The following is a 12,886-nucleotide window of genomic DNA, read 5'->3' as shown; positions in this document are numbered from 1 at the left end:
TACTTGCAGAAAATTTTTTATTGCTTTTTAAAGTACACACCTTACTATTCCGCTACATAATTACCATTGTTGTTGATGACTTATAGCGGGGCACCAGGCGTTGTATCCCTTCGTCATAGAAAGTTGCCGCCTATGAAATTTCTGGAAAATACAGGGAAAAAAACTTAATGATAAATCGTCTGTTCTCTTTAATTTTCTCTTCCATCAATTTGTCATTGATTACGTTTACACGATACTTTTATGCCCATTTCTACCATGCAATTTAACTTTAATTTCGGAAATTTTTATTAATTGTCGGTAATGTCATCGTTCTTCAATTAACCCCGCGGGCTCCATTGAATTCATGAAAATTGTTCAGAGCTGATGGTCTTTAATAGTATATCTCGTTGGTGCTTGTGCTGAAGCTGCCCCTTCTTCGATATGAGAAAAAATGGCGGACCAATTAAAACACTCAAAAATCAGATTTCTGACAATTTGTTGTTAAAAGATCTTTAACAAAATCTATTTTATCGACCTCGATCAAATTCGGTCGTCACTCCAGCATCTCCTTATTATGATAAAATTGCGTTTCGGTGCGTTAAATGTCTTTATTCTGCATAATTTATGTGGATGTAGCACTGACACGCAGTACGTCCACTTTCGAAAATACGATTTTATCGGTGTGTCACAAAAGTGGACGTAATATATACGTAGTTTCTGTATCTCGAAAATGGACGATGGTGCGCTAGTGTAGCAGAGGATTAGAAGCGTTGCATGCAGTTACATGAAAAAGATCGGCATGTCCGCTCTTAGATTTCAATCTTATCTCTGTTAAAACTTTCTCGTTGTTGCCAAACTTCAAATGTATATTTGTTTCATTTTAAGTATGTGAGTTTAAGAGTGTACATACAATAAATTCTATTACAAAAACATATCTATAATTAAACGTAGAAAAAAAAGAAAAGTACTGAAAGTTAAGTTACAAAGAAACTACCTTTTGTTTTATTTACTTGCCAAAGTAAACTATCTTAATGTATGTGTCATTGCCACATACATATAAAAAGAAAATAGCCATATAATAAGTGGTGTATCATCACTGTCTGCCATTGTTTCTTATAAACAATGGCGTGGTCAAATTTTCAATGTACTTTAGCAATACTTCAAATAATTACAGGTTCATTTAATACTTTATCAGTTAAGTAAGTATTATATTTTTAAACTATGTACATACACATACACACACACATACACACAATATAAAGAATAAAATTATAATGTAGAAGAAATTAATGCATAATTAATTTTATAGATATTACAATTAACTTTAACATTTATTTAGATATGCAGATAAACAAGTTGTACTTGGTGAAGATGGACAACTTAGATATTTCAATCATCCTTTTATGCAATCATCATTTATGTTTCTTGGAGAAGCTCTTTGTTTTTTAGCGTTTAAAGTCTTTTACTACTATTATAATCGGCGAGGTGTAAGTATTTATGATTTTTGTTCTCTGTAAAATAAATAAATTTATTATTATGTTAATTTATTCTCAGGATGGCTCTGTAGATAGTAATGTACTCACCAAAGGTTCAAGGATTTTTAATCCTTTTATTTTAATAGTACCTGCATTATGTGATATGTTTGCAACATCCATAATGTACGTTGGCTTGAACATGACTTACGCAAGTAGCTTCCAAATGTTGCGTGGATCAGTAATTGTTTTCACAGGAATGCTTTCTATTGGATTTCTTAATAGAAAATTGGGAGTAAGAGAATGGATAGGCATTGGTTTTGTTGTAATAGGTTTAATATTTGTTGGTATTAGTGATATATTAGTAATGGAAAACGATGATGTCAGTGCAAATTCTGTAATTACTGGGGATTTGCTTATTATATTTGCCCAGGTACATCTTTACTATTGATTTTTTTAATATTATATGTATAAAACTTAGTTAACTATAAATTTAATAAAGTAAAAGGCTCAAATAATCTCAAAAATTGAAATCATAAAATTAGGGCTATGAGTCAAGCAACGTCTTGATGCTGAATTATTAAGCAACAAACAAAAGTTTATTCTAACATATACCACAATTAGGTCTAATTCTAAATGTTAACAAATTTATAATCAAATCAACTAGTGTATAATATTTGTCATTACTATGATTAGATTGTTAAAACAATAAAATTCAGATTAAAAAATATCTTAAATTACTCTCTTGTATTCTCAATAGTTAATAGATATCTTAAACAATCAATCGAAAACTGTCATGAATTAATGCACTGGTCGGAATCGTCGAATTTAATAGTTCTTTTATTTCTTGACGTTATCTTTTGTACTAAAACTCGGACCTAAGCATTAACTCATGACAGTTTCCGATTGATTCTATTTATAATATCTGTTGGTCATTGAAAATATGAAAGCGGGTAATTTAAGATGTTTTTTTTCGTCCGAAAATTTTATTGTTTTAATAATCTAATTATAGTGATAGCAATTATTATTTACTGGGATCAGAATTAACTTTTGTTTGTTTAATAATTCAACATCAAGACCTTCTTCACTTGTAGCCCTATTCGTATTATTTTAATAATTTTATTTATGATTTAATTACACTCGCTTAAGCGAAATACCTAATTAAGAGATAAATATGTTTACTTTCATATAAAATTATTTTTAAACTTAAAAATATTCCAGATAATAACAGCTGTTCAAATGGTTGTTGAAGAAAAATATGTGGGACAACAAGATATTCCTGCGTTACAAGCAATTGGATGGGAAGGTCAGTATATTTTTTACATTTTTTATATAAACTTTGTTAATATTGATATATTTAAACAATATTTTTAAAATGTTGATTAATAATTTTTATTTTTCGCATTTATTTTTACAGGTATCTTTGGATTTATTGGTATTTCTCTAATAATAATCCCTCTCAATTATATTACCGCGCCACCTCCTTTTGCGGATAATTCACGCGGCACACTTGAAGCTACTGTAGAAGCTCTTATCGAAATAGGAAGCAATAGTAAATTATTGATAGCTGTTATCGGTCAGTCTTATTTAAAAAAAATTTTTTTCGTAACTATCAATCTCCTTTATAACAAACTTATTTCGGATTGCAGGTATATCATTTAGTATTGCTTTTTTTAATTTTGCTGGTATTAGCGTTACTAAGGAAATGAGTGCTACAACGAGAATGATTTTAGACAGTGTTCGTACAATTGTGATATGGATCTTTTCTTTAGCGTTTCAGTGGCAAGTTTTTCATTATATGCAGGTATGCTTTAGAGAAGTAAAAATCATTAGTAGTACTTATATACACATAACAAAAACATTATTGCAAAATTTTTCGTTATAGCTCATTGGTTTTATAATTCTTTTAATCGGTATGGCATGTTATAACAATATTGTTATTCCGCAATTAATTCGAAAATATCGACGTTATTTGGGACACCATACATTATCAGAAAATGAAGATTGTATTATTAATACAGCTGCAGACGACGTACAAGAAACAATATAAACGTCTATGTATATATATGATATAAATACTTTAAACTGCCATTATCGCTGATATTAATTGTTTTGATTGAATGATTATTATTTCAAGTAAAATGACTATAACAGGATCTGCAATCTTATAACCCAAAGTAGTTACAAAATGGATGACATGCAAAATCCTGAAAAGAATGTCCCAAAAATTGAAAATTACGACAATATCCTGAAAAGTCACAGTCGAAATTTAAGAACTGTGAATCATAATTCCGATATTTTAGAAGTGTGACAAAGTCCCGAAAAGATATAATCTCTAATTCTTAGAAATGAGACACTTGAGATAGATATATACGTGTGTGTGTGTGCGCGCGCGCGGGCCACGTGTAATCTATATACAGGGTGGTCCGTTTTATTCCATCCAGTAGAATATCTCAAAATTCTGAAATTTAAGGATCAGTTCTTTCAACTATGTAATAATTTACCTACTCAACCTATTGGATAAACAAAAGAATAAAAGAATAAGAACATAAGAGAGTAAGAGAGTAAGACAATCAGCTGAAAAGAGAGTTCACTGAAAGATGAAATAATCTAAGACAAAAATGTTCCAGACCAAAGTGATTCAGTTACAAGGGGGGAAAAAAGATTAACTTAAGGATGAGATATTTTAGTGGATGAATTAAAATGGACTACCCTGTATGATAAACTCTGTATGATAGATAACGATTAAGATATACGTTATGCTATTATTTTACATTCACAGAACATTTAAGAAATATTAATTAATGAATAGAATAAAATATTATAAAACGCTTAGCTCTCTAATCTTGTAAAAATTTATTGAAGCAGAATATTTTAATATTGTACATGTATACTTTTTGAACAGCAATTTCAAAATCGGTTAGTATACTGTTCGTGGACGCAATTATGGTATTAATTCATGAAATATATATTCTAATATTAGTTTTTATATATTTCTCCTTTATTCCATATATGGATAACTTTGTTAATAATCCTTGCAAAGGTATAATAGAAAAAGAATTCCTCTATTTTTAATAATTGTTACATCTTTATGGATTTAAAAAAAATATTTAAAAAAGGAGGCAAATAAGAATAAGCACTGTAAAATGTGCGCGATAAAGTTCTAATAAATAAAAACAAATTACATAAATTAGTAACCGTACATGTTTCGATTAATTTTTTAGCCATCATCAGCAGTAGCTACAAACGATTTATGGTTATCTACTTGTATAAATCCATTAATATTTAACCGGTGTTGCTCTATGAGTTTGTCGATCACTCTCTCATAGGAGTAAAAAAACTCATGCCAGTTAGAAGACTGGATGGTGTTGAATGAATGAGTATCTTAAATACATATCAAATGTTAAATTGTGTGAATCAAATGTTAAAAAGTTCGTAGTCGCGAGGAATTAACTCACCTTATCCGAAACAAAACCGATGTATAATGATTGCAATATATATTTTTACCGCACATTTGCGGAAAGTCATACGCCCCATGGCAGGGGGAAGATGGGGTGGAACTTGCTTCGCGTGGAAAGTCTACGCCTCATGGTAGGATTGGAGGTGGGGTGGAAGTCGCTTCGCGTGGAAAGTCATACGCCCCGAGGCAGTGGGAGAGGTGGGATTTAAGTCGCTTCGCTTGGAAAGTCGTAAGCCCCGTGGCAGGGGGGAAACTGGAGTGGAACTCGTTTCGCGTGGAAAGTCGTATGCCCCTAGACAGGGGAGGAAGTAGGATGGACCTTCCTTCGTGTGGAAAGTTGCATACCCGTCAGTATGATATAGCAGAAATAAGATATTTTTTCAACTTTATCTGTTAATAACTTTTGAACGAACAGTGACCGCTGTTTTGACTTTTTGAAGATTACTTATTGAAGATCCCCTACAGCACAAAAGTTGCAGCAACAATGCAACAATATTGCATGTTGTAGCAATATTGCAGCATTATTGAAACGATATTGCTGCAAGTTCTGTGCTACGTGGGGTCATGACCTTGACAATATATATCAATGTCGAGGTCATTGGCGCAGTGTCCATTAATCCGAATAATTACCGTAAATTTTTGTATTATTTTAAAGTTGAAACTGAATTTATGATTACTATTACGATAGTAAAAATTAATGTGATAACTAACAATTTGCTTTTAAATGCGAAGTGGCTTCTTCGCTACTCTTATAGAGATTTATTATTTTATATAAACGCGACTCTGCAATTTTTCATAGATATGTATTTTAACCAGAAAAACTAACAGAAGAGTTACAAAGATAGCGATTCATGGATATCGCAAACCAGCTGGCGCTAACTTTTCAATCTCGGTCGAATAATTCAGCGGAAAGCCCCGTGGTTACTCGGTGGTGACGATCTGGCCTCTTATTGGCTCGTAGGCTTTCGCGTAAACCGTCTCTCTTCTCTGTTCCCTCTTCTCCATCACGTTTCTACTCACCCTCGTGATGCATCACCCACCAATCCTCCAGCCCTCGCTGCCTCCGTCGTCACCGTCGCTACCCTCCTCGCGCACTTAGCCCCGTGGTTAACTTCAATGAGCGGATAACAAGCCACCCTTCGGCTGCGCCCCTGTAATATTCACTTGTATAAATGGACTCGTGGCTTTGTCAAATCAACTGTCGCTAGTAAACAAGCCACCCTCTCCCAACTTCGGCGCACTGATACACTGACTCCACAGGATATGTTCTCCTCGCGCGCCATTGCCTCGGGCTTTCAACCACAAGATCTGTCTCCCAGATAGCGTTAGTTTTAATTCGTAATGTCGATCCTTCGACGAAATCAAACTGATAAAATTTAGATATATTTACGAAAATATAAAGCAACCAAAACAATTTTTTCCTGAAACAAAATATATAAAGTTTATATCGAAAGATAAAGTGGAAATAACAAGACATACGTTTGATACAAATAAAAACTTTGTTGAATGACTTCAATAATGGCATAGTCAAAAAGATCACAAAGCGAAATTCGTATTATGGTTCTTTTGACAATCGATTAATACGCATTCTGGCTGAGTTAAAATGCCACAACGCGTTCTGATAATTTATTGTGAATAAATGAATGTGTGAATGAATCAAGCTTTTTGATTATAAGAGCCAATAAAACGATAATTATACAGTTTCGCCCGTGCAGCTTAATAAAAAATTAATAAAATTAGGTTTATTCAACGCGTTTTTGCATGAAACAAAAATAGCGCCGCTTTGCTCCGCACAGTGCACGGAAGCGAGGGTAAAACTTGGGAGGGTAAAACTTAAAAAATTGGCGACCTTATCGATTTCAATGACCTTGACACATGTTGTCATTTTTTTCTTGTAGCAATAGTATTACTATTATTTTTTGAAATATAGAATTGACATAAAAATAAAAACTGCATTTTTTGTGTTTCATCCATAAAAAAATGTGTTACTGCCAATCTTGGAACGTGTAACAATCAATCCTAAGTACGGAGCTAATTGTTATATTTCCGCAGCTTTTGAAATTAAATAACTTTTTGTACGATATATGATGTATTAAAAAATGATACTTTTTTAACATCCAAAGGATAGAGGAGTACGTTATATATATTATTTCAAAATCTTACTTCCATTTTTTTTCCAAAAGTCATTACTCAAAAATTGTGACAAGCGATCCTAGTCTCCCCTATTTCTTTACAGGATTCTATATCATCCGGTAGTTTAAGCATTACCATAACATAAACGAGCCAATCAAGAATCTTTGTGATGGCAATCGGTTCTTTGATTATTCAGCACTTTGCACGAAAACAGGAACGTTAAGTAATCGATTAACATAATAGTGTATTCAGCAATGTCTCATTTCTCGGTACCAAGAAAATGTATTATAGAAATGTAAATAGATCTCTATCCAATAATCATTTGACTTCTTTTTTTCATACGGTATGAAAAAAAAAGTCATATTCTCAAGAATGTAAAAGAAAAACTATAATTAATAAAAAAAAATATTTAATAGAGCCTTTAAAATTCAACGAAATGTAAATTTGTGTAATCTCGATGCGCAGCGTTAGTCAATTTTTCTTTTGACACGAACGTGAGGATCGCATGTTAATTATATTCAAATGCCGGAATAGAGTTCTCCTTACGGAGGAAGTTGCCGTTCAGCTGCGAAAATCGCGTTTTCGTTATGGAAACGCGCTCACCGAATTCAAAAGTGGTCACGGGTAGAGTATGGGTTCTACGAGGCATTGAAGAGTCTGCAGTTGTAAGAGGTGAACAAACAGGAGCGCCTTTCAATCGTAATTGGAACCGCAGGGGCCTGACCATCGTCCGTGTTCAAGCACTCCTTTTCTATAACTATTATTCTTCGAGAGTGTCTCCTTCCCTCTATATAAAAAAATAGTTATATACAAAATAACATTCGAGTTATGATACATTATTATTTACTTAACTCTAATGATATGTATCATTTGTATAAAAGATTTTTGATATCAACAATTGACACCAAATTAAATCCCACACTTTTTATTTAGTATAATAAAGAGAGTACAACTTGGGTTTTATAATTTGCTACAATAGTTTTTCTTTTACGAGCACTCTTGTAAAGACAGTATCACTTGGGTTTTATAATTTGGTACAATAGTTTTTTTTTTCGAGGCGCATGTACTCTTAGCGCCTTTATTTACCCTTTTTAAAAAGGTAAGTTTGATATCACACATTTTTTTTTATATCAGGGAGACACGGCAGTTATGTATATATCTGTATATAAAAAATATTAGGTATAATATGCTTTTATGTACTGTACTAGACGTATGAATGGGTCTACAATGATTACATTTACTCGAACACCCTTAATCGGGTTCAATAACATCCGTAATTAGAAATTTGCCACACAGTCATTTCATTCTTCAAAGGAATAGCTATGATTGGCCAGTTTCATAATTACAGATGGTATTAAACCCGATTAAGAATGTTTATAACGTAACTGTAGTAATTGAATTGGTAGTCGGTGAGAGAGTCGGAAGCATAGACGGAGAATTCCTTCCTTATGAAGAGTATGGAGCTTTTCACACTCAGATCTCCCGTGGGTGTTAAATTCCACACCCAGAATTCAGAATGTTAAAAAATATATGTTAATTTTTTACAAATTTTAAAAAATTTTGAGTGTTTTGATAAAAATCACTATTTGATTAGGATGTATATGTAGAAATATATTTTGCACGTACCTACAAAAAAAGATAAAATATTTGTGTTATTTTGAAATTAAACAATATTTTGAACGAACAGTGACGGCCACCTTTTGAAAGTCACTCAGGATCATGGCTTTGACAACATATGTCAAGATCAAGATCATCGGTACGATGTCCATTAATTTGAATAATTATCTATATTATATAATATTATTTAATATTATTATATTACAATTAGTGTCTATTTTAATATATTATAATATATAATTTAATTATATGTTATTATATACATATATCTAAAATTATATATTAACTGATAAATCTTAGTGTATATTATATTAAAACTTATCGATATCTGATTTATTTATATCGATTTATCCTCGTGGCGATCATGAAAGTGATTTGTCACTAACGAAATCCTATTTGTACATCACAAATGTGTAGAGAAGTAAAACGGATGGGGGAAGAATACCCCCGGAGGTCTCGAATCCCACGGGGGAGCAAACGTCGCAAATTACCGATAACGATCAGTCAGCGGGAGAGATGATTCGTAGCTAATTCTATACGAACCACCCTCTTATTATCATTAATTTGTCTTCATCCGGTACAAGATAAATGCGATAAACTGTTTCTGTGCGGTATTCTTTTCATGCGCATGGTCGCGTAAAGAGTCCTGTAAAAAAGCATTTTAAATAACTACAATTATGATGTTTGTAAATTACGCAATTGTTTAGAAATCGTTTTGTAGCTATTTTATCCTCTGCAGCTTATCTTTATTGAATAAGATTCGCTATAAAAATATCTACACACTCAGAGAAAAAAAAGTCATATCGGTAATTAGAAATTTGAAGGTAAATAGCATCTCAACTGTATATTACAAAGTTCTAATAAGAACAATAAATAAATTATATAAACTAAGAAAATATAGTAATACTAACCAATTACAAACGATTAATATTACTATCTTTTTAGATCATTTAATTAACTTATTGTTCTTATTAAAATTTTATACATATGTAGTTAACATTTTTATATGTATAGATTACATCCAGAAATTTTAAGATTACTGAAATCTGATACAAAATTAAAAAGTAAAACCAAGTGGTTCTATCTTCATTATTTACTTGACCCTAATGATACGTTTAGTTCTTATAAAAGATTTGATATCAACAATTGGCGCTAAGTTAAATCCAATATCAAATTAAATAAAGAATATAATTCAAGTAGCATTATCTTTAATTTTTATACAATGAAACTTAAGTATGTATATTTATATTTCTATTGAAGTATATTTCCAATCTAAATGGCTTTAATTCTTCTTAAAAGAAATTATTATAACTTAATCCATTTAAAGACAGTTTCTCTTTCAACCAAAGTAGTAGATATTTAATTCCCTTTCAAAACATTATCTCCCTTAAAACATTATATCATAAACGTTACCTTACTTATTACATATACGTTACATTACGTTACCTTACTTAATACAAGTGTTACCACGAAGAATTAAGGAAGTAACAGGATAAAATGAAAACAATTAACTGAAAATCCTAGCTAGATCGCTCAAAAGCATTTATCTCCTATTAACAAAATTTAATTTAAATAGAAAAATGGTTTATATAGAAAAAACACATGACGCTGTTAAATCTCAATATAATAATGTAGTAATAAAAACATAAATGTAATATTTAGAATAAGAAAAATAGGAAACATTCCAATGAGTGTGAAAATATTCAACGTGTGCAACATATGCGAGTGAGTTATACAGTCGGATAAGTTTTGAAAATTGTGAAAGTTATTAGGTTTAAGTTTAAGATGAATAGAATAGAATAGAATTCATTCACTCTCTCTTCAGCGTACAAGTAGCCAAGAAGGGGACTTGGTAAGTTTAAGATAAATAAATGTGTATCTATAAGTATATTATGAAAAAGAAATAAACTTTTTTTAACTATTTATTTTGAATAGTTATTGGTCTTTCATGTCTCCAATCGATATATCAACGACGGTGATCGACGCTGTTACATCGACACGACGTCAACAAGTTCTTTGTTTCTCGCGGTCTCGACAATCCTTCTGATATGCATTTATTCTGGCATTTTCTCCTTGGCGCTCTTTTTCCGCACTCGTGAAGAAAGCACGTGGCCGCTTTGCTGCTCCTTGAATTAATCTCCCGCATACATTAAACTTAATGAATTCCGAACCGTGTACGACATCTTGGTACTCTTGAAACAAAGAATCTTTCGTTCCTGACACTGCTGTTAACATGTCATTGACGTCATCCATCGTGTTTCTGCATTGTTGATGCATGTTACGTTAGCACATTTTATGCAATGACACGCGGCGTTACATTCGCCGAAAAATTCGAGAATAGAGCTTGCATCCACTTTATTGTCGCTACCCAGGTCTAACACTTGTCAATCAGAAGTATGATCCGATATTGATCCGTGCTGCTGGCAATTATATTTGTCGAATATTGATCATAAAACGAGAGGGTAACCACTTGCTGAAATATTGTCTCACACAGATTAAAAGATTTCATTTGATTTCAAATGGTTTCATCTGATTACAAATAATTTTTTTCACTACATATAAAGTCATTTGGTAAAATATACAATTTTATTTAGTATTATACAGGCTACGTTCGGAAACGCGTCGCTCGGATGCCATCCGACGTTCCCGAACGCAGCCACTATGCTTTCTCATGGTTGCATATGTAATTATCGGATTATACATAGAGATTTCACATGAATTTTATAATGATTTCGAGGACTCTGTCCCACGATTACATTAAGTGGTTACTCCCTCGTCATAAAATGTTATCAACAAAAAAAGTTAAAAAATGTTTGATTTCTGATTTAACGTTAAGAACTATAACGTCAAGAACTATCCCACATTCTTCTCTTATTGTGTAATGACTTTCCACGGAAAGCGTAGTCCATCACTTCCCCTGCTTAGGGGTGTTTGACTTTTCAGCGGGTGAATTTTGCTTCGCGTGGAAAGTCGGATGCCTCTAGGCAGGGCATAATAAAATTTAATAAACGCCTGAAGAAATCGACGATCAAAAACATGCATGTAAAAACCACTAAACAATAGTATATTTTAAATTTACATAATCGATGTATGTTTCTCGACTTCACAATCTTTTTCAAAATCTCCCTTAAAATCAATTTTAAACTTTGTTACTACAAAAATTAAATTATCGCCATGTACATACAATGAACATCGAAATTTACATAAAATATTTTCTGTAAACATTTACTCATTAATATAATATTAGACATTGGAACGTTAATTAGAAAAAAATTTCCCGTAATGTCAACATAAAGGACAAAATTGAGTTTTGAAGAAACAAATAAATCTTAAGGATAGCTACCTAAAATAAAGGATTATCCTTTACAATAAAAGATGTATGGTCACCGTAACTATAGTGGATAATTTATTGAAAAACGAAGCGAATTTGTGGCTGTTGCATTCCGATTGAAATATTTGTAAATATTAAAAAATTGCAGATTTATGTACGGTAATATTTTTTAATTTTAAAATTTGCTATGCGCGTTATATATCGATGATAAAATATTTTAGATGTAAACATCCAATTGCCCCATTGTACATTGTATTCGAAAAATCTCGTAAAAAATAAAATTAATTTTCTTGAGATGTATACGCCTTAGAGTTCGTATTAAATAAGCGAGGTTTCTATGATTGAACATTATTAGAACTTATTATGCCTTGGAGTCCCGCGTCCTCTCAGAATTTTTCGTAATGAAGTCAACAAGCGCGAACCATGAGACGACCAAGACCGACAACAGCGGAAACTCAGCAAGTATCCGCCTTTCAAGCACTGAAATCATAGAAAACTAGCTATATATCTATATATATATTTTATATATATATAATACGCTCGTGGAAAAGTTTCACATTCAATTTGTTCCTCCCGTTTCGCAGTAATCGCTCGCCAATGACTTCCTCCTCCCCCTACCGTCTGTATCTGCTTCCTTCTCTTTTCCTGTGTTCCTTTCCAGCTTCCATCTCGGCAACTTCCGCCGCCCCTTGCATCTTTACCGGATCCACTTAAATTGAAACGTGCACCGAGACACCGAATTGCGAGTATGGGAAGGACTGGCTATAGAATCTCCCGACCAATAGCAACGTCAGAAACTCACTTCTTTACCCCCATATTCCGGTCTCGGAGAACCAATCAGGGAGGCGTGCCGGTTTCGTGGTGGAGTGAGCATGGCGTTTCCACCCCCAAAAT

The 12,886-nt window shown here is 32.4% G+C and overlaps 1 protein-coding gene across 1 annotated transcript; it reads left to right on the top strand.

Moving 5' to 3' along the window:
- The first annotated feature begins 952 nt into the window (after window positions 1-952).
- Window positions 953-4,230, top strand: Tango9 (transport and golgi organization 9). The gene is made up of 7 exons (XM_018518254.1): window positions 953-1,178; window positions 1,319-1,466; window positions 1,534-1,884; window positions 2,673-2,757; window positions 2,869-3,027; window positions 3,101-3,255; window positions 3,337-4,230. Exons 1-7 carry the CDS (start codon window positions 1,102-1,104, stop codon window positions 3,499-3,501), a joined length of 1,140 nt encoding a protein of 379 aa, XP_018373756.1. The 5' UTR covers window positions 953-1,101; the 3' UTR covers window positions 3,502-4,230.
- The last annotated feature ends 8,656 nt before the right edge of the window (window positions 4,231-12,886 follow it).

Source organism: Trachymyrmex cornetzi, unplaced genomic scaffold (assembly GCF_001594075.2).
Source record: "Trachymyrmex cornetzi isolate Tcor2-1 unplaced genomic scaffold, Tcor1.1 scaffold748, whole genome shotgun sequence".
In the NCBI taxonomy this organism is placed as follows: Eukaryota; Metazoa; Arthropoda; class Insecta; order Hymenoptera; family Formicidae; genus Trachymyrmex; species Trachymyrmex cornetzi.
Note: the sequence above shows the minus strand (reverse complement) of the source record. Positions and strands in the feature narration are given on the sequence as shown.

Bases quoted from the DNA above. Each gene is read 5' to 3' on its own strand.
- Tango9 (XM_018518254.1), top strand. From the start codon at position 1,102: ATGGCGTGGTCAAATTTTCAATGTACTTTAGCAATACTTCAAATAATT. The intron at 1,885-2,672 runs GTACATCTTTAC...AAAATATTCCAG, and splicing joins TGCTTATTATATTTGCCCAG to ATAATAACAGCTGTTCAAAT. The intron at 3,028-3,100 runs GTCAGTCTTATT...TTCGGATTGCAG, and splicing joins ATTATTGATAGCTGTTATCG to GTATATCATTTAGTATTGCT.